This window comes from Sus scrofa, chromosome 1 (assembly GCF_054392235.1).
Source record: "Sus scrofa isolate SSC_HxYL_T2T_F1_AM1 chromosome 1, Sscrofa_HxYL_maternal_Yorkshire_Landrace_v2.0, whole genome shotgun sequence".
NCBI lineage: Eukaryota > Metazoa > Chordata > Mammalia > Artiodactyla > Suidae > Sus > Sus scrofa.
Window position 1 is genome coordinate 4,846,873 of NC_139383.1, and position 23,797 is coordinate 4,870,669.

At 35.4% G+C, this 23,797-nt stretch overlaps 1 protein-coding gene across 25 annotated transcripts in view; it reads right to left on the reverse strand.

Moving 5' to 3' along the window:
* The window catches only part of QKI (QKI, KH domain containing RNA binding), a 151,206-nt gene that overhangs the window by 84,956 nt on the left and 42,453 nt on the right, over positions 1–23,797 (reverse strand). For all 25 annotated transcript variants that reach the window (XR_002341609.2, XR_014837085.1, XM_085011603.1 and 22 more), the window contains one exon: positions 4,876–4,992. Coding sequence is in view for 23 of the 25 variants with exons in the window: in XM_021083632.2 (XP_020939291.1) it covers positions 4,876–4,992 (117 nt within the window). In the remaining 2 variants the exon portion in view is untranslated. The remainder of the gene's footprint in view (positions 1–4,875; positions 4,993–23,797) is intronic.

Consider the following 23,797-nt stretch of genomic DNA (forward strand, 5'->3'; position numbering starts at 1 on the left):
TGGCATATAAAAAAAGTTATGAAACTCTGCCTATGTTTGCAATTATACACTATGGCTCTCTAATAACATTTCATAGATCATGTTCCATGCGACACCATAGTTCCTCAAGAAGCTATAGTGACACGTCTGAAAAAGGAGAGACTGCAGTCAAATATATTTGGGGGAAAAACAAAGTTAAAAAGTGAATTAATAAAAACTTTATCAGAGTGATCTAATTTTAAATTCAAAGCCCAAAGAGAATGAACTGTACAGGTGAATTTCAATGTCCAGCAAGATACATGTTTATATTTAGTATAGTAACTAGTTAGAAATGAGGGACTGGATAAGTTACTTTCCCTCCACTCCTGTTAGAAGAGTAAAAACTATCTCTTGAGACTGTTGCACAGTCTGAATGAGACACTGCACAGATCGAGAGTAGTTAATACCATCTGGGCTCCTGCTATTAGCAGCCACAGAATGGCCATCTGATCCCCTGAGTGCACATCCCTCATTTCAAGCAAAGAGTTCTAATTAGAATTGCTGGGTCTCACTGAAAATTTCCAGAAGATACAACATTTGACTAACCCAGTTTTGATCAACTGTAGACATTTCACCCATCGATATTTTTGGGTGGGAGTGCAGAGAAGAAACACAAGCATGGCTCTTTAATCCTCACCTATTTATGACAGGAGAGGTCTCAGAGAAGGGCTAATCAATGTGGATGAGACAAGTCCCCAAAGAGTGTCCCCCTACAAAGACCACTCAATAGTGACTTCCGAAGGTGATCTTCACTTACCACTTTAATAAAATAACTGTCACTCACAGTAATTTATCAACATCTAATTATACACAACACACTTACATCTTAATGACTTACATGTTTTCATCTGCTACCCTGGAAACCAAGTGATGGCCATTTCTGATATGTGAAGGCAGACCATGAAGCTAAGGTGCTTCATTCTCACATGAAGACACTTTTCCCACTGGCCTCCATGTGGCCCCTGCATCCCCACGCTACCTCAAGTGACAAACGACAAATAATCACCTTCTATTCTCTAATATCTTGAACCTACTCCAGTAAATACTATTCTACTACAAAACATGACACATAAAAACAAAATGTCAAAATGTATTATCACTGAGGGGAAAAAAATAAAAAGCTTGGAGAAATTTTACAAAATATATGCATACTGACTTTGTAGTCAAAATTTAGAGGACTCGATATTCAAGTTCTAATATTTCTGAACTTCGTATCACTCTTAGAGAGGTTTATAATTAGAAGTAGTGCGCTATGAAACAGAACACAGGCTTTAGGCTTAAATTTTGACTGCAATCTTTGGACAAATTACTCGACCCCCTGAGTCTCAGTTTCCTCATCTACAAAATGGGAATAAAAAAACACGAATTAATTCAAACAAACGTATGTAAAATACTTAAAATAATACCTGATACAAAGTACATACTCTATAAATCAAAAGAACCAACCACAAAAACTGGTCTCCACTTGCAGACACCCTGTTACCATCTATGTAACATCAGTGACAGAGTATAACAGTTGGACTGCTTTGGACCAGCACTGCCATATGCTGGCTATGAGAGACAAGCTTCCCAAGCTTTGATCAGTTTCTTAAGAAGTATGAGCACAGTTCCTGCTCTTAGGTTCCATGAGTTTACCCAGTATCATTCCACTGGTTATTTATTCCACAATTGCTGTTGTTCCCACCGATAAAGCAATATCAATTCAAGATAATGTAAATTAAAGTGGCAAATTCACTCACACGCTTAAAACCAACAGCTTAGAGTGATGCAGTACTGCCTATTTTCCCAAAAGAATTAAAAGCACGTCCAAGTTACAATCTTCTTTATTTACAAAATCTTTTATCGGGGACAGTAAAAGAGGGAGGGGTATCTATGCCTTTCAATTATTAAACATTCTTTCCTTTCCCAGATATTTCATCTTTCTCTAGGTCTTAATTTGTGCCAGCTTCTCATCAAATATCAGGGAAATACTTCATCAAATTGACATGGTACACCCTCACTGAGTTTATCAGACTAGCAGGAAAGAAAACAAATCAGCAAATAGCACTTCCATCACAATATTTCGAGCAATCAGTAAATTAAGATGTAGTTCCTAGCTTTCTCAGCTTGTACATAAACCAAAAACTGCAGAAATGTTTGAAGTTTTCCTTTAAAAACCTGAAATATACCTCAATCAACCTTATTAGTTACTTCAATATTTCTGTCTCCATCTGTTTGTCATGTTCTTTCTCAAAATAACAGCCAAGCAACAAATGATAGTACCTTCCCTTTTGACTTTTACTAACATTTTTAAAAACTCATTGAGCAGAACTAACTACAGCATAAACCAAAATGATTTGGTTGACAATTTATTATGTAGAGATTTAAATTAAGAATACAGAGAATACTCCTGGTATTATAAATCTATACATAAATTTTTCACAAAAGCCACATACCCTAATATAAAACATATGGTAGCTGTTCAAATTAACTTGATAACTCACAAAGTATGTTCATCTGTAGCACTTTAGTAAAACTAAAAATGCAACCTGCAGTAAAAATTCTGTTGGGATCTTATTTTATTATTGTTTTCTTGCATTATGTATAATCTGTAAGTTTTTAATTTTATTAGACAGCAGTACAAATTTAAAAAAAAATAAAATAAAATGCTTCTTGTGCTTAAGAACAAGAGAGAATATGGACACACCACAACTATCAGAAAAACAAAACAGAAAAGCCATGAGAATATGGGATATTCAAAAGTCACAAAGCAACAACAAAGTACGGTCATTTCCAAAGCTTAAAAAACTGTAGTATTTCCCCATGATACAATATTAAGAGTTTAAACAAAATGTACTAACTCATAATGTTAATATAAAATTTATAAGGAACAGTCATTAACTGATCAAATACTATGTCAAAACACTGTTCTAAGTGCTTTACAACTGATTTAATCCTCACAACCATCATAAGAGATTAAGTGACATCATTACTCCCACTATATGGCACAAAGATTAATTTGCTAAAATCACAAAGCTAAGTGATAGAAACAAGATTCAAACAAAATCTTTTATCAGAGAGAGTAAAAGAGGGAGGGGTATCTATGCCTTTCAATTACTAAAAACTGAAGGGTTACAGAGCTTACTCTCTTAGCCATTATGATCTTCTGCCAAAGATTGCAAGAAGTGTTCTTCAAGCTACAAGTTCAACTCCCAATGAAAAGAGAACTCCTGATGTCTCATTACAATGTTCCAAGCTCTAATCCTCAGTGCCTATGAGTGTGTGAATGGAATAAGTATGGGACCATTACTACAGAATTTACAGGGACTGAGGAAAGGGCAAAACACGCTTTGTTAACTGACATATAATCAATTGTTTAACTGATGAATACACTAACCTTGTGGTAAAGAGTTGTCTTTCAGTTGCTGACAGTTCACCTCATTGTCCCTAGGCTATTAAATTGGCATTACTTAATCCCAAGGAAACCAAGTGCAAACATGGGAGTTGTGCAAAAAGAGCATGGCAACACCAGACTGCCACTCAGCTGATCCAGAACATGCTCAAAGATTTTTTAAGATTCTAATTAAAAAAAAAAAAGAAAAATTGTTTTAACTACAACAGCTACATATGCTCAAGGAGAATTCACATGCTTGCCTCAAAATATCTTTATACTTAGCTGACAAGAATAGCTTACAATATGATTTAAAGATAATCAATATTATAAAGGACCTCTCACTTGCAATATAACCACTAAGTCATTATTTGTCTGTAAGGAGAGAAGAAAATGATTGAGATCCAATCAGCTTATGGAAGAGATTAAACAAAATGAGATGCGAAGTTCAAACGGAAGCATATCAGAATAAAGTCAGAATACCTTACAGGTCTGGTGCTCATTCCATAAGCTCCACAAAGCAACTCAATGCTGTAACATAAGCTGACCACAGGTTTATCATTTGCTATCTCTTTCAAGACAACGCATTTAAAAAAAAAAATAACCAACAAAAAACAAATCCTTCCTAACAAATTTAATCTTTGACAACCAAAATCTAGATTATTTTTTTAAAAAGCAAATTTTTTTTTGCACAGACAGAAATTTCAAAAATATTACTGGATAAAAGGAAATAAGGCAAATGAAGCCTTCCTAATTACAATATTTAAAGTAGGTAATTAGATGTTTATTAATTAAACTAGAAAAAAACAAGAACTGGCAAAAGAAAAGCAGAAAACACGAACAATATGCTTTAAAGTACATTGTCTAGAAAACTTATCAGCACGGAATGCTGGTGACAACCAAAATGACTCATGTTAGAGAGGCTAGTTATAAGCCTTTTTTTGTTTACCAACTCTCCTGATGAGATGACATACATCCAATGTTATTCATTTGATCCTTCTCATTTAAATTTCATCAAAAGAAACATTTTTGATTTCTCAAACTTTCAGTTATGTTTTTATATACACACTATAGTGTGACTAATTTCCAAACTGGCAGCTTCTCAAGTGTAAATGCCAAAATTAATATGATGGACTGACTAATACATTAGTTGGCTAAATGAAAAATGATAGTCAACAAGGGAATATCATGACAACCCCTTTAAAAAGTTTAAAAGTTTCTGACACGAAATAATGTATAGTGCTTTAGGGTCTGGATATTTTGTTATTAAAATTCAAAAGCGTAAGTAAACTACAGACATAAAGACCTGCCCCGTTTTCAAGGACTTACTTTCAGAGTTCTCCTGAGGTGCAGCTGTGTTGTCACTGCAGTGGCTTGGGTCACCGCTATGGTGCAAGTTTGATCCCTGGTCTGGGAACTTCTACATGCCTCAGGCGCAGCCCCCCCCCCGCCCCAAAAAAATCAAAACAAGGAAAACAAAGACTTACCTTCTTTTTATCCCTCATTGAGCCTTTGCCTCGGACCATTATCTTACATCCTGTTTCTGCTTCAAGCTGTTTAGCAGTAAGTCCTCTAGGTCCAAGGATTCTCCCAACAAAATTAAACTGAGGAAAAAAAAAAATCACCATATATTATTCAGTTAAATTTATTTTAAAGTATATACTTACTGTAGATATATTTTTAAAAATACTAAGTTGAAATAAAATCTTATCAATTTTCTTGCCAAGTTTGAGGGTGTAATTACAGTAGCTCATGGTTTAGTCTGACCATAATTTTCCTATGTATTAATACAATTTATGGATTAGGAATAACAGGATCTACATAAAACAGGGACTGAACAACAGTACTGAAACACGTACTGAACTATCCATCACACAAAATCTAAACCACAGTATATTAAAGAGTTTGACAAAATCTTGGGTGCCACACAAGAATGCAAATCCCTTCTAAAAATTCTTCATGACATCGTTCAGTGAACTGTTGTTTGTTGTGTTAAATAGTGATTGCCTTTTTTACAGAAATACTTAGGGGAAATTCCTATCTTATTTATCTTTATACTTTCTCCAAAGCAACTGTTCAGACAACGGTATTTTGGGGGTGGCTGCCACAACACTGATGGCCAAATTTGGATTCTACCCTATGGCAAATATTTAAGTCATGAGTCTACATTTTTCTATCACATTTCTTGCACAATTTTATTTACATATACATCTTTATTTTCCTATTTTCCATTTTATCTTTAGCTTATACTACTACTCTGGCAAGAAATCTTAACTCATCATAAATAGGATAAAAATAACTGTATAAACAAAGAATTATCATCTCTCCACAGAAACTTCAAGAACTCATATAAAGTAGTTATTTTTTTTTTTGGCTGCACCCACAACATGCAGAAGTTCCCGAGCCAGAGAGTGAACCGTGTCGCAGCAGTAACCAGAGCCACAGCAGTGACAACACTGGATCCTTAACCCACTGAGCCACGAGGAAACTCTAGTCATTTTTTTAAAAAGGCCAACAGAAGAATACCAAACTCTGAATATCGAAAAGTAAATTTTTGCATTTACATGTCACCTGAATAAAAGATCAAAAAAAAAAAAATGAGTGTTCATAGTATCAGCTTCACAAAAACCCATGAGTGGTTTATTTACTCATTAAACCAAGTAAGTTACTGCTTCTTATGCTTCCTACTTTTTTCCTGCATTTTTTCCTGTCAGAGTACCATTATATAATACTAATGTGCCAAAATTTACTGCTGCCAGAGCAATTCTTCCATCTTCTGTACTCCACCAGCTTCTTACCTTGCCTAAGCTGTCAACAGCACTCCTGTCCTACAAACGTGATTCTCAAATGAAAGATGGCTAGTAGATAATAAAGACAGGAGAATGCTTTCCTCCCTCAGGGGATTATGATGTAACTTCGATCCCAAGTTGAGACTCAAGGGCTTAAATCCTTGATCTAGCTCTACAGATTATAAATTATGAAATTTGCCTGACTGACCTCTTTACACTCAAATAAAACCCATTCTCCTTCCCTAGTTCCTTGGCATACAATACTTTATCTATCTCTTTACCCAAATTAAATCCCTGTAGTTATCCAACTAGAACCCCTTCTAATATCTCCAATCTAAATAAACCGAAGTACTGTACTATGATTAACTGTTTAAACTCTGAAAGCACATAGATCCCAACTGGTATCCAAGCCCAATTCTAAATAACTATTAGGAATCTGAAAGTCACATAAAATAAGCTTCAATCGTGTTATGGAGATATTGCTCCAGTGAGGACTGCCATGTGTACACAGCACAATATATATAAAAGGTCCAATACAAAGTCCAGCACAGAGTGGACAACAGCCTATGAAGTCCACTACAATTCACTTTAGGAAATCTCGGGCCCTCAATCAACAATTCAGCTCAGAATGCCCACAGAAGGGGCATACGATCAAAAAGCAAATTTGCCCTACAGAACTCCTGAGAGACCTGACACTGAGCTCTGCAGAAAACCAGGAAGAAGAGATGGAAATAATACACAGAACTGACCATTCCCTGACCACAGAACACCAAAGCCAGGTATCTTTGAGGTTATAGGCTTGAGTTTTCACTTCTAGAAAATCTGAAATGCCCCAAAGAAAAGACTTCCACCATCCAGCATTTGGCTCCATTCTCAAAGGCTGATGCATAGCTTCAGGGGATCAACTGAAAGTGAAGCTTGCAGTAAGCAAGCCCAGTTCATGAACACAAGTTTTGAATTCAAATTCTCAGTGTTTCATACTTAAACATGTACAGAGAAAGAAGGTTCATCAAAGATCTGAGGAAGGCTCTAACATGAAAGAGTATAAAATAAAGGCAGACGAAAGACTGTTCTTTTAGGGAAAAGACTGCTGATAAAGGAGATATTATCCTTAAAAATCTCCTTCAACAGCTAGAGCTAAATTGTTTTCTAAAATGGTTGTACACATTTATATTCCCCAAAGAGATGAGGAACAGTTTTTGACCCACTCCTCCAACATTTCTTATGGTTTTGGTCATTCAGATATACTCTTTTTGAAGCACATTTGAAATTCCTACAGCATTTTTCTATTGTTGTTGAACTTTCTTATTGATTTCTATTTTGTGGTTACACGTGTAGCAAATGTCTTTCCCCATCCTGTGGCTTGCCAGTTCCATCTTTTATTTTATTTATTTATTTATTTAAAGGGCCACACCAGCACCACATGGAAGTCCCCAGGCAAGGGGTTGAATCGGAGCTGCAGCTAACGCCCTACACCAAACCACAGGATCCGAGTTGCACCTGCAACCTACTCCACAGCTCATGGCAATGCCAGAGCCTTAATCCAATGAGCTGGGCCAGGGTTCGAACCACAACCTCGGGGATACTAGTCGGGGTCGTCACTGCTGAACCACAACTGGAACTCCAACTCCCATTTCCATCTTTAATGGTGTCCTATGATGACTGAATTTAATCTGATTGAACTCAATTAAATCACATTTAATTTTAATGTAGCTCCAACTATCAGTCTTCTCTTAGCAGCTAGTGTTCTGTTTAAAAGAAGTCTTTCCCCAACCCAGGGTCATCAAGTCATCTTTTCATATTAACTTTTAGAAGCTCTATAGTTATGACTTCATATTTATGTCTACAGTGGACCAAGAAAGAGTGTCTGTGATGAGACAAAAACCTTTTTTCTCTCACATGGATACCCAATTGTCCTAGCATATTTTACTGAAGAGACTACCCTTTCCCAACTACTCTAGAGTGCAGTGATATTTATGACAATACACTTGGGTCTATTTCTGGGCACTTTATTAATCATTTGTTTATCCATGGTTTAACATCACACTGTATTACTTACTCTAACTTTATTTTTAAAACCTTAATATGCAAGATAGCATGTTATTTCACCTTGCTCTTCTCTCAAGAGTGCCTCAGCCTTCGGGTTTGTATGAGAAATAAAGAAGATGAACACATGCAAAACATCAAGAACCATGCCCAGTGTGCAATGAATACTCATTGAAGATTTTTTTTTTAAGTCTCAGCCTTTGGATTTCCATTCAGATTTTACAAATAGTTGGTCAATTTCTAAAATGATACTAGCAATCATTTTAACTGGAATAGTACAACAGAATCGTTAGAACCATGAATATGTCATAATTTTGTCACTTGGTTAGGTATTCTTATATTTCTCTCAACAATACAAAAGTTTGTTATACTGTGCCTTAACTCAGTTTTTGCTAGATATATTCCTAGACATTTGGGGGTCCATTTTTGCTAGTGTAAATGATATTTTTATTTTTTACATATGAACATATATAATCTATCTTTCTTTATCATATCTTGTACTCAGCAACCTTTTTTTTTTTTTTTTGCTTTTGGCATATGGAAGTTCCTGGGTTAGGGTCGGATCAGAGCTGCAGCCATTGGCCTATGCCACAGCCACACAGGATTCAAGCCACATCTGCGACCTACACCCCATCTCACGGTTACTAGTCAGGCTCGTTTCTGCTGAGCCACAACAAGAACACAATAACCTTACTTCTTCGCTATTAATTCTCCTAATTCTTCTGTATGTTCTTTTGAATTCTTTAGGTAAATAATCATACCACTTGTAAATAATGGACAGAAAAAAATATGTAACTCAATCACATTCTTCCTTTCTTGCCATCCTTACGGCATTGGCCAGCACATCTTGAGTTCAAAGTCAAATAAAAATGTTACCATCCTTGACTTGTTCGAGATTTCAAGAACAAAGTTTTCAACAGTTTACTATAAAGTTGAAGTAATCTGTAGACTTTGTGTAGATATACTTTACCAGATTAAGAAAATTCCCATTCTATGCCCTAGTTTGCGGAGTTTTTGTTTTTTTTAAAACCATGAGTGGATGTTTAAATCAACCTTACATTTCTACAATAAACTTGATCATGATGCATTATACTTTATTATAAATCGCTAAGGTTCAATCTGCTACCATTTTGGTGATGATTTTTTTTTAATTACATTCACAAATGGAATCTGTAATTTTTAATTTTCCTTTCAGAATATGCATCTTGGGGTTTTGGCATCAGGTTATTCAGGCCTCAAAGCATCTTAGGATGCATTTCTCCTTTTTCTAGTCTTTGGAATGGCTTGTAGAAACTGATTTGTGTTCTTTCTTCCTTAAATATTGAAGATTAACCAGTGGTGAAGCCACCTGGGCCCTAGAGTTTTTTCTCTATGCATAATTTTCAACAATAATGTAACTGTTACTTAATTCACCATGCCTCCATACGTCAATTTTGGTAATTTGTGTTTATCTAGAAATATGTCCATATTATTTAAATTTTCAAATTCATTGATATAAAGCTTTTGACTACTTTATTTTTTAACCTATAGGATCTACAGCAATGCCCTCTCTTCACTCCTAACTGGTGATTATCTATATCTTCCTTCTTCCTGATCAGTCTTCTCAAATAATTTACTTTTGCTGACTGGGACAGACTGATTTCAAAAAATGGCCATAGTTATCCATTTACCCCTAAAGGGAATCTCTACCATCTGCAGTGTAAATGTGCAGTTCCTCTCATCCAGTGGAACTGTGCCAGCATGGTTACAGGCTTTCCAATACAATGTATGAAAAGAAACACGTGTATTAAATAAAAGCCTACGTAAGTCTCAGTCTTACTCTCCTAGAGCCCTATCATTCCCAAGTAAACAATCTCAGACTAACCTACTGGAGAATGAAAGGCAAGTAACCTAGTCACCATCAATGTCCCACCCAGCCAACAGCCAGGCAACTCATAAAAGCCGAGATGCCTAGCTGACCCACAGCTGACTGCAGACGCAGATCAGAACTGCTTTGCTGATCCCAGCCAAGGACCAGCATGCAGAAGAGAAGCAGAAGCTAAACAGACAGTGGTTGGTTTAACGTAAATTTCTGGGGTTGTTCATTACAACATAGCAAGAGCCATTCAAAACATTATCTTCGTTTTGTAGGGTTTTTTGGTCTTTGATTTCTACTCTTACCTTTATTTCTTCCTTCCATCTACTTCTTTTAGGTTTAATCTGCTGTACTTTTCCCAACATTGTAACATGGACGCTTAGCTTATGGTACTCTTTCTTCTTTCTAATATGTATACTTTTCAAGTTTTAAGTATTCCTCTAAGTTGCCATCAGCTGTATCCCAAAGTTTTGATATGTACTATATCCACCATCATTCAGACCAAATATTTTGATAGTTATTGAATATTTAAATGTATTCTCACCTCAAACATACAAGAATTTCCTAAGCATCTGCGTTATTGATTTCTAACTTCCTATACTGTAATTAAAAAACACACCATATATTATATTATCAATCCTGTAATATTGAGATTTGCTTTTAAAAAGTGTAGCATATAATCAGTTTTTCTAAATATTCCATGGGTGTTCAGAAACTGTCCAAATTTCTCTGATTTAACTTTTGTCTATTTCTCCTTCTAGTTCTATTTATGTGCAGAGGCTGTGTTATTTGGTATACACAAAATTATATCCTTCTGTCATTATGAAGTGGCCCTCCTTATCTCTAGTAATACCTTCTGCCATTAAACCTAGATATTAATATAGAGATAAAAATTTTTTGTTGTTTGGTTTTTCATGGTATATCTTCCCCCAATCTTACTACTTTCGACTCTTTGTTGTATTTATATCTTAAGTGGAACTCCTTTAAACACTACCTAGATGAGCTTTGTTTCTTTATCCAATCTTGCAATCTTTGAGTTTTAACTGGAACACTTTGCCCTTTATACTATATGATATGTATCCACCTTCCTACTAAATACTTTCTCTTTTACAATCCTGTTTATTTTCTTTCATGCCACCTTTCCTGGGGAGTGGTGGGCTGTACACAGATGCAAATGAGAATTTTTTCAAAGCCAGTCACCATGCTGGCACAGTTCCAGGGGATGAGAGGAGCTGCACATTTATGCAAATGGTAGATTCCCTTTAGGGGTAAATGGATAATTATGGCCATTTTTTGAAATCAGCCTATCTCAGTCAGCAAAAGCAGATTATATGAGAAGACTGATCAAGAAGAAGGAAAACATAGATAACCAGTAAGGAGTGAAGAGAGGGCATTGCTATAGATCCTGTAGGTTAATAAGTAAAGTAGACAAAAGCTTTATATCAACAAATTTGAAAATTTATTTCTTTATTTTTTTTTCTTTTGAGGGCCACACCCCACGGCATATGGAGGTTCCCAGGCTAGGGGTTGAATCGGAGCTGTTGCCTCTGGCCTACGCCAGAGCCACAGCAATGCCAAATCCAAGCCACGTCTGCAACCTGCACCACAGTTCACGGCAATGCCAGATCCTTAACCCACTGAGCAAGCCAGGCAGGGATCGAATCCGAAATCTCATGGTTCCCAGTCGGATTCATTTCCACTGTGCCACAACAGGAAACTCCAACAAATTTGAAAATTTAAATAATATGGACATATTTCTATGTCCACAATGTACTTACTAAATAGCTTTAAAAAACTAAATGTTTTCTATTTCATTTTTCCCTTCTATTAGCTCAAAAGTTATAAACTTGTTTACCCTAGACAAGCATGGCTGAATTATCAAACACTATTGTTAATCCATATTTTCACCCCTTCCCCATACAATGCCCCATCTAGTTTAAGTACCATTAGTTGTGTTTCAAACTTAACGTTTTTAACTCAAAAGGACATTATCATTCCATACAGATAATATGCATTTATATTTACTCATGCGGGAGTTCCCGTCATGGTGAGCAACAGAAACAAATCCAACTAGGAACCATGAGGTTGCAGGTTCAATCCATGGCCTCGCTCAGTGGGTTGAGGATCTGGCGTCGCTGTGCGCTATGGTGTAGGTCACAGACGAGGCTTGGATCTAGTGTTGCTATGGCTGTGGTGTAGGCCAGCAGCTGTGGCTCCGATTTGACCCTTATCCTGGGAACTTCCATGTGCCACAAGTACGGCCCTAAAAAGCAAAATAAAATAAAAATAAAACAGATCTACTTAAGCATTCTCCATTTTCATTGTTCTTTATTCCTTTCTGCATCTTCAACTCTCCAATTAAGGTCACTTTTCTTTGGCTTGAAAAACACACTTTAGTATTCCTTCAGCAAAAAGTGTTCTGGTGATTAATTCTCTCAGTTTTTCCTCATCTGAAAATGCGTTCATTTTTATGGGTACAGAATTCTAGTTTGGTAGTTATTTTTCCTTCAGCAGCTTGAAGATTCCTTACCTAGTCTTCGGATTTCCTCTGTCACTTCCGAGATATGAACTATGAGACCTACTGTTGCTTCTTTAAGAGTAATCTTTTCCCTCTTTTTGTTGACTTTTAAGATTTCTTCCTCAACATTAGTTTTCAGGTGTTTTACTGTGGTGGGCCTAAGTACAGTTTGCAACTTCTAGTTCAGAGTTCCATAAATCTCTGACTTTATTTCTTTGGTTTGAAAGTTCTTAACCATACCTCTCTCATACACTGCTTTTGTCCCATTCTCTCTCTCCTCTTCTCCTAATATTTCAATTCTAATGTATTAGACTCTTAGCACATTCCTTTCATTTTTTACACTCTCTCCTAGTTTTTCTACCCCTCTGCCTTTCCATGCTGAGTTTTCTCCTGAGTTAACTTCTAGTTCACTAATTCTCTCTTGAAAAGTTTCTAACCTTCTATTAATCCTATTAATTCTAGTTAAGGAATTTTTCAGTTTGATTTTCCTTTAAATTTCTATTTCTCTACCATATTTGATATTCAGTTTGACTCTTCTTTCATAGCTCCCATTTCTCTGCCATACTTCTCCAACTTGTCTTTTGCCTCCTTATACATAGTAAGCATAACTCTATAAAGTCTGGGTCTAATAATTCTAGTATCTAGAGTCCCAATGAATTTGTTTCTTTCGTCTTGTTTCTTCAGACTTTTGTAAATGCCACCTTACTTTATGAGTTTGATTATTTTCTTTCTAGTACTGTGCCAGACAATGTACTTACTAAATAGCTTACAGAAATAATAGGCCAAAAATGATGTTATCTTCCTCCAGAGAGAATGTTAGCTTTTGCCAGGCACATACAGTTAACTAGCAACCCAAGATCACTTCAATACAATTTCACTTATTAAGGTTGAGACAATTCTGATGCTGATATGTGGAGTCTGTAAATGCCTAGGAAATTAAGGTTCACTCTTACCCTCAGAATGATACCCATCAAATCCCTACCCAAAGCAAAGACTGGGCATGAGAGAGAATTCACATGGTTAGGTTACAGACTCCAACCCATGTCCCCCAAAGTTCAGCCTCTCACCTGTCCTCTTTAGCAAGCATACCTAGAAGACAAGGATTTCCCCAAAGTCGGGCTTACAACCCCCTGATTCTCAGTCCTCCCTAGGATCCTGAACTGGCAATTCTTCACAATCTTGCTGGGTCACTGATGCATTCAAGTAGATGTTTTTTCCTACTGTGTCCTGTTTTACTAGAATTGCTCAGGTGGTCTAAATTACCCTTTGTCCTTAATAGAGAAGTCCATGAAGTTTTTTAAGAGATTATCTTTTAATCTAAATAGATCTAGAACCGACATTAATTTCAGGTAGCACAGGCAACATCAGAATGAGGATCTAAGAAAGAAAAAAGACGTATCACAGACAACCTATCAACAGGCCTGGCTCTGTGTTCATTTAGAGCAAGCTCTTCTTGCTTTTCTGCAATTTGCTAAATCCACCTTTATACACAGTCACAGATTCTAGAAAACTTCACTCCCTCTCCTTCTCTCAAACAACCTGATCAGAAATAAGAAATCCCATCCCATCCCTTATTCATTTTATTTCATTTCAGTATTTTTCAGTAGAATAGAAAACAAACTTTCATTTTCAAATTCAACTTAAAGAAACATGTTCAAAGCTTGCTAGGTAGTAAAGAGTGAAAGATATGCTGGGTTTTTTTTTTTTGGTTTGGGCTTTTTTTGTTTTGTTTTGTTGTGTTGTGTTGTATTTTGTTTAGGAGGAAAGAAATTCTCCTTGCGCTCAAGAAATCTGTGAAAATGCCTTTGGTCTATTTGTTATTTTGACTGTTTCTTAAAATAAGTAGCCTTTACCAGCTCTTCCTCAATAATAGTTGTGCTCTATATAGGTATTTTTCCCAAAGTAATTCATATAGTAGATATACATTATATAGCTTGAGCATGGCAAAGAATGTTTGGAAAAATGCATTATGAATAGAAGTACTTTATTACTTCAAATATCTAATATGTAATTGCTTTTCATTTGCGTCCTCTGCCAAAGTATTCCTCCACTTCATGACACACAAATACTCAGAAGACACTCTCCGGCACATCCCATTCTCTTTGCATATTTAATCTCTCGTGTTGAAACCATGCTATTAAGATTTCACAGAAAAGGACTTCTACCATGGCTAAGTAATTCTTGCAATTATTATTTACTAACCTAAAAATGTTTTAAAACTAGTCAAAACCAACATATTATATCTGTAACAAAAATTTCCAAACCTTAAAAACGAACCAATCTCTACTGCCCCAGAACCAAACAAAAAGAAAAAAACAAAAACAGTTCAAATGTATTAAAGTGTATAACCACTAGGATTCTTAAACCATCAAGGTCATCCTTCTCAAAAGGGTGTAAAAGCAGAGAATGAAAAAAAAATTAATCATAGCAGCTGCTTTGTCTACTGCAACCAATTTCCAAGTTAATATCATTTGCTTTGCATTAAAATTCATTCTGTGTTGATTTATCATGCTAGTTCTGCAATTTCATTCAATTAAAACAATGTCACAACACATTCAAAGAAAATCATTTCAAACAGCCTAAGCTAACTGCAATTTTAAAGGCCAAAAGAAGGAAAAGAAAAAAGAAAGGTATTCATTAACCCTAGTGTTTAAGTACAGACCCTCTCTGTGGCTTGCCAATTATATTTCTACCAAGTGGCATGTTAATTTCCACAGAAGAGGTTAACAACAACCATGTCTAATGCTATTATTTGATACTAACTTAATTTTAAATAGATTTCTCCCAATGACAAAATATAAAGTATTACAGCAAATCTTTCCATTTACCTTTTAAGAAATCTACAATTAAAGATAAAACCTTTTGTGGCACACCATCAAAACAGATAATTAATAAAAAGTACATTTCCAAAAGCATTTCAGTGAAACACTTATAAGAAGTGCTAAAGAGTAATTTATGCTTTAAATTTTTGAGAAACAATTTAAAACAGCAATTCTTTGGATTGCTTTTTGTACAATAAATTGATAATTTGTTTTTAAACATTGTGTCTAATATACCTAAGGTGATTTTAGTTAGATATCTTACAAACCTTACCTCATATCATATAACCAATTTAGGAGGTATGAAACACACACATACAAACGTATATTGATAAAGTCTTCCACTTAGCAGATGATCAAAAATGGCCACCTCTACTTTAGTCAACACTCGTAAGCCTATCTTATGCAAGTGTCGAAGAGGAGAGAAGAGCCATGACTAGTCTAGTAATACAATCGTTTTTAATTAAAAGTACCAGAATACTCTGATTTGATTTATTGTTTTAGTGACTTACCATAACAAAGGAGGAAACGTTAACAATGTAGATTAAATTTAAGTTTGCTGTGTCTGAAGTCACTGTGAATAGGACAGTGTTTTTCCTGTAGCAAAACCATGATCCAATCAGCTAATAAACTGCTCTGGTCACTTACGAACAAATAAACTTTTGATATATGTCTTTGTGATTCTCACTTTCATCTACTCATTAGCATAAATGAAATACCAACCAATATTCATGTCAGAACTATACTCGTTCATCAACTAAAACCAGTTTGTTCAGGCTTATAATAGTTGAGAAAAAGAATCAAGGAAACTATTATGCTTTAAAAAAGAAAAAAGAATAAATATATCAAAATGTCTCCTACTTTCTGGGGAGATGAATATCCTTTCTCTAACTTTATATTAATTCTAGATAAGCAGCCAAACATGTCTTACTATGCTGCATAGTAATTATGATAGGAATCACTCTGCAAAAACCTTTCATATATTAGGCCTTTACACCCATCTTCTGTTCATGGCACACGGCTATCTAAGAAGACGCTTTTACACCCAGAAGATGTAAAAGTGAAGAAGAGTAACCAATAATAACCAAAATATGAAATCTGTGGCATTTGAAATTGGATATCCTAACTTATGTCAAATCTTCATCCTTTGAGTACAGATACAATAAGAGGCTGAAACCATTCAAAACAAACTCAGATGAATAACATGATGATTACCCTTCTAGAAGCTAAGTAACAAGTACTTAGAAAAACAAAAAATTATTTAACCAATTAAAATTAGAACATTAAAACAATGAAAGCCAACAAGGGTTTTACGACACAAAGAGATGACAATATTTTTGACAGTGTAAGGTACAAACACAAGGCCCTTTAAGAAATCCCTAACCTTCAAACCTTTATCTTTGCTATTACCCTTTTGTTCACACACATGTTCACAGGTACCTCAAATTTTTCGTTCCCTGTAACATTTTTCTTTCTCCTTCCTTCCCACCAAACATGTCAAATCCTCATCACAGTGTATTGAGCTCAAGTGTTCCTTCTGTGATATCTGTGTGTTCTCTTGATTCCTAATGACAGTTCTTTCTTCTTGCAAAGTAAAGATCTCAGAATACTTTGTACCCACTTCTTACAGCCCTCTGCCACATAGTATGCAATGATCTGCATGGTTTTTTGCAGGGTATTCCTTGAAGTCAGAAACCAGCATCTCTTTTTTGTTTGTTTGATTTATCATCTACAGTGCCTCACACATATACAGCAGAGAAGAAACATATATATTGATTGTTGGATAATACAATTTAAAAGGGTTCACAGAAATCACACAATGATTTTTAATTCTCAGTAAAAAGTTCAATCACTAGATAAATGTTATAGGCAGCATAGGAAGCACACACATTTCTTTAGTAAGAACACACCAAACAAATTTCCTAAATGGTGAGCCTGACTGATCTCAGGATAAATTCTAAATGACAGAGTCAATGATGTCACAGAAACAAAATCACTATTATTTCCACTTTCCATTTCAATACGGAACTATCATGAGTGCAAGGACTATGTCATTCAACACATCTTAGGTGTTGACTAAGCTGAAGTATGTTTTATTACGAGCCTTCCAGTAAAAGCCCAGTTCTATGCTTGGCACTTTACAGGCATTAAGTCATTTAATCCTCACAACACTAGAAGGTATTTACTATTGTCACCCACATTTAACACCTGAGAAGTTACAAAAGTCGTCCAAATCCTAGAACACCTAGACTGAATAGAGTTCAGACACTTAATCAGTATATCATGCCTCTCTTCCAAAGCCCTTCAACACACACCCTGATCATACCAGATACACATATTTAGTTTTCTCATTCTTGTTAATCATTCAAAACGTTTAGTACAAAGTTTATAAAAACCCTCTTCAGATTCAGATCTACTTTCAGAATGAGTGCAATTATATTTTGATAATTTCTTTTCTAACTACATCACAAAAATTATCATTACTACACTACTTTCACAAAACCACACCTTACTTTTGCAATATTTTCACCTGTCTTCTCTTGATTGGGATCACTGAGCTGATAATCAACACATACATCTTTTTGACCTTAATTGAACTTTTTATATGAACGAAAAAAAGTTTACGTGATTATTATTTCATCCACATAATTCAACAAATATGTGCAACGGGGGCGGGAGGGGGGACACACATACGAATACAATTATCTGAGTCAAGACTGAGCTTACAAGTATTATCTCAGACTCCTGGAGATCAAATACATAAGCAGTTCTGACCAGAGATTACAAATATAATCTAAGGCTCTTTGAAATTGATAACTTAAGTTTTGCTGCATAACTGTCAACCTCATACACTGTTCCAAAAGACTAATTCAGCTCTTAAAGAGATCTGCTCTTTTTGGCACAAATTTTAGTTACATCTGACTGACTTACTGGTAAGTGGCTTTTATTACCCTGCTTCAATGATCCTACGTTTTAAAAACAACTCAGTTTACAGCAGTTTTTAATTACTACATTCTGTTAGCCAGGCACAAAAACAGTTGATCAAGCTCCAGTGACACAACACCCCATTTCATCTGTCCGCTGTGGAAGGGGCGGGGTTAGGGTCAGGAAGATTTTGTTACTGACTGCTTCACTCACATCCAGGAGACACTGCTCTCTCAAGACGGGCCAAAGACAGATCGGCACCTTGAGATTTCCTTTAATATCTACCAGAAACACACAATAAAACTTAGAAGCAGGTGTCTCTCCAATTTTTGAATTATATTCCTGTGGTTATTTCAGTGAGAATCTTAGAGATATGGAGGTTGATATCTGTGATTAGGCTTCCAACTGATTCTATAAATCCTTTGTAACAAGAATGTTAAAAAAGCAAACCCTAACAAATTCTTTTTGGTGAAACTTTCTATCTCAGCTGAGCCTGGAAAACATTTGCTTACAAGCACTAATTCTTCCCTAAAAACTAACTCCATCTTTTAATTACTTCTTCTAGACAGTAGTCCTTTTTAATATCAAAATATATTACTTACAAAAGCAAGCATCCACATTTTAAGACTCTGGGAAGGCTTATTTTTGAAACTGTTTAACTTTGAAAAAACCTGAGCTAAACATATTTATTGTTTTCAGACTGTCTTTAAATTCTTTTTGGAATAATTTCTATTAACATCCTAAGAAACTGAGTATATTTCAGACCATATAGAGCCTATTAAATATTTGGTACCGACAGACCCTCAAGGTACTCTTGCAGAGAGAAAGGAAACTTCACAAAGAAACTGACCTTCACTAAATTGATCTGTTTAAAATTCTAAGTTAACAGTAACAGTTCTCTACCTAAAACTTGAAAGATATGCTCTGTATTATCAAATTGTACTGCTAAAAACACTCTAATAGGTCAAAATATAATCTGAAACACTTCACAACTTCATTCAATAAAAATATGTATCCAACCTTCTTCAAATCAACAATCTATCTTTAACAGTTTCAATTTCCTATATAAACTATTGAAGAAGAGAGAATAAAACAAAATATTTCACTTAGCTAAGATCATATCCTGGCAAAAATTCAAAGCTTAACCCCTAGGTACTGAGAAAGAGATTTTGTACATCATTAAATTTTGACTTAATGTCCATTTGTTTTTTTAGAAGAACAAAAATCAAAGTAGTCTATATATCAAGTTTACACAGAGAAAGTAGTTTACATCTTATAACATGATAAGAAATTCCAAGAGTCAAAGCAACAAAGGCCCAAGTGGCGATAACCAACTGCATGGACCCCTTTTCTTTTCTCAGAGCTCCTCTAAAACAAATGTCAGTTCAACAACCAATCTGCAGGTGACAATCTTGAGAAACAGACAACCACTAATAAAAGCAAATATTAACTCAGAAGCTATGATGAACCAAATTTTATTTGCAAGCCCAAGAGAAATAAAATGAAAAGAAACTTAAATCCACACACCAACAGTCAACTAATCTATGACAACGGAGGCAAGAATATACAATGGAGAAAAGACAGTCCCTTCAGTAAGCAGTGCTGGGAAAACTGGACAGCTACATGTAAAAGAATGAAATTAGAATACTCCCCAACACAATACACAAAAATAAACTCAAAATAAAGACTTAACCAAACACTCTCTGACATAAACCATACCAATATCAGCTCCAAGAGTCAAGACAATAAAAATACAAATAAATAAATGGTACCTAATTAAACTTAAAAGTTTCTACACAGCAAAGGAAACCCCAAACAAAACGGAAAAGACAACCCACAGAATGGGAGACGATATCTGCAAATGAAGCAACTGACAAGGAATTACTCTCCAAAATACATAAACATCTCCTGCAGCTCAATACCCAAAAAAACCAAACAACCCCATCAAAAAATGGGTAGTAGATCTAAACAGACAATTCTCCACAGAAGACATACAGGTGGCCAAAATACACACAAAAAGATGTTCAACATCACTAATTATTAGAGAAATGCAAATCAAAACCACTATGAGGTACCACCTTACACCAACACCAACCAGAGTGGCCAACATCAAAAGTCAACAAACAATAAATGCTAGAAAGGGTGTGGAGAAAAGGGAACCCTCTTACACTGTTGATGGGAATGTAAACTTGGTGCAACCACTATGGAAAACAGTATGGAGATTCCTCAAAAAACTCAAAAATAGAATTACCATTTGATTCAGCAATTCCATTCCTGAGCATCTATCCGGGAGAAAACCATGACTGGAAAAGATACATGTACTCTAACGTTCACTGCAGCACTATATACAGTAGCCAAGACACGGAGACAACCTAAATGTCCATCAACAGAGGAGTGGATAAAGAATATGGGGTACATATACACAGTTGTAAAAAGGAATGAAATAATGGCATTTGCAGCAACATGGATGAACCTAGAAATTATCATGCTAAGTGAAGTCAGTCAGTGAAACACAACCATCATATGCTATCTCTTACATGTGGAATCTAAAAAAAGGATACAATGAATTTCTTAGTAGAACAAAAACTGACTCACAGACTTTGAAAAACTTATGGTTACCAAAGAAGACAGGTTGTGGGGGAAGGGATGAACCAGGTGTTTGGGATGGAAATGTTGTAAAACTGGGTTGTGATGATGGTTGTACAACTATAAATACAGCAAAATTCATTGAGGTTTTAAAAGTTTAAAAATAAAAATAAAACATTTACCAGCTTTAAAAAAAGAAAAGAAACTTAAAACTCATGCTCTACCATTAATACAGATTATTATTATGAGCTATAGTGAGTACTGTGAAAAATTCTAAAAATCTGTATTATTAATTACAGATCCCAGACTGGGATCTCACAATCTGGAAAAATATACAAAAGATCATTTATCCATCTTATAACCCTTTGACAACATGTGTCATCATGATAACCTAGACCCAAGAGGAACTTTTCAAGGCTATAATCATTCATTATAGCCCATTTTAAAAACATCAGAAAATCAACGTTCTCTTCATATGAAATTTCTGGGAAAAGTCTCACTACAATTTAATCGTATCATGTCCCAAGCTAACAGTTTAGCCATCTAATCTGTTCAGGTATATACAGGATAGCCAATATCCCTAATAGCTAGACCTTCCGCCAATATTTGAAACTTAACCTACCACAATTGGCAGATCCTATAAAACTTCTCCCAACACAAAAATGATAACCAGGAAAATTTAATGACTCATTGAAACATTAACATCGTTTACTTATATCAGTCAAGGTTAACTCCATTAATATCCTATTTATAAGATCTCCATGGATTCAAACAAGTCCTTAGTAACTTAACTGGCCAAATCACCACTTTGATGGCCTATGCAAAACTAATTTCCATTCATATCTATCATTTTACAAATGAATTATAAACTTAGCCTTAAATGACTTAATGCATTACCTTTTATCTTTCATAGAAAACTGAGGACTCCTTCAAGGATAGGAATTTTTTCCTTATTCACAATCACAAGAATCATACTGAGTGAGAAACCATGTATTTGTTATCTTCTATCCTCCAAATAACTCCATGAGGTAGACCTTATGATCTTATAGACAAGGAAACAGGTTCTAAAAAGTTAAAACGTGCTCAAAACTAATGTGATAGTCTCAATTATCTTTCCCTAACATTTATTTCAATTCCCTTCTCATGTGGACAGACAAGTAATGCAGTTATCAACCTCAGCACTGCTGACATCTGGGGTAGGATAATTCTTTTTTGTGGGGCCTGCCCTGTGCACCGCAGGCCGTTTAGAAGCATCCCACTAGATGCCACTAGTGCCCCTTCCATATTTTGACAATCGAAAATATGTCCAGAAATTGTCAAACATCCCAGAGGGGGCAAAACTATCCACAGTTGACAAACACTGGGCTAATGGAACATTAGCTAGCAGAGTAAGAACAGAAGTCCTACAAGTACCTACACAATTTGGCTTGACTCTGACACTCCAGCAACCTGCCACGAGAAGCACATGCTCCAAATAGCTGCTACCCCTCTGGGGCTGAGCCCAGCAGGAACATAAAGGTAATCGAATCCCACCTGCAGCCAGCCTAGACCAATCTCCACTAAGCCCAATCTGCAGAACTTCAGCCAAAATACAGTACAGACGAAATAAGGAGCACAGCAATCAACGCTTGTTATTTATCTTAAGCCACTGAGTTTCAGCACAGCTTATACGGATCCTGTTGCAGCAACTGTTGACAAATATACCAAGTAAGGAGCAAGCCAGGATTCAAAACCTAGGCCTGTCTAGCTCAAAACTCAGTATGACCTCAACTGTGTCAGAGTTTTCTCTACTGAATTAACATCCTCACTGCCAGGATACATGTGGTACACAGAAGAGATGAAATAAAAGTCTGCTTTACAAATAAGTATAAATATAAATTTGTAAAACTTTTCAATACATTTTCAACAAGCTACTCATATTACCTTCTCATTCCCACACCATTAAACTACTGATTCAAAAACATTGTAAAGGACATTATACAGCACTACCTCATTTTTAAAACACTGTATCTAAGACTTTCTTATCAGTCCCAAAGCTAAATATACACAGCCAACTCTAGAACAAAACCTCCAAAGTAACATTTACTTTTGTAAATAAGTTGCTATGTGCAAACTCAAAAGACAACACATTTTTTAAAGTTCAGCAATATTTGAAAGAGTGAGACTTTCATAGAGATAGTCAAAATAAATATTTATTGTGCATCTACCATTTACCAGACATTATCCTAGACAGTGAGAATATAAAAAAGGACAAAATCCCCACCCTCAGAGCTTACAACCTGGTAACATGTACATAGCATAATGGCATTTTCCAAGTGCTTTACATGCATTAACTCACTTAGAATCCCTCACTACCCTGTGGGAAGACTATCTCTGCTACAGAGATGAGGAAACTGAGGACCAGAAATGACAGATAACTTGCCCAAAGTCACCATACAAGACCACTATGCTACACTATCCCTTTGAAGCTCTAATAACAAGGGCATTTTTCAAGTCATGTCATATAAGATTAATTCTCTCACAAAATCAAGGCTACACACAAAGGGCAAGGTAGGAGAGAAGACTATATAATGATCTCTAAGACACAGTAAGTGAAACAAAGTAAGACAAATGTGTACCTGTTTCACTGTGGCCAGTATCTAATTCACAATTCTGAAATAAAATCTTTTCCATATTGCCAAAATCTGACACAAACTATCTTGTTTTATTTTGGTTAATACTATTTTTTTAAAAGATGAGATACAGTTCCTAAAATAGACTACGAAACAGTTACTATTCATTTGGTATGTACTGACAACCTCAAAGAAAAACTACATGCAGATCCCAATTTTGCCAAACAGAAATTTAAAATCAAAGTATTTAAAAAAAAAA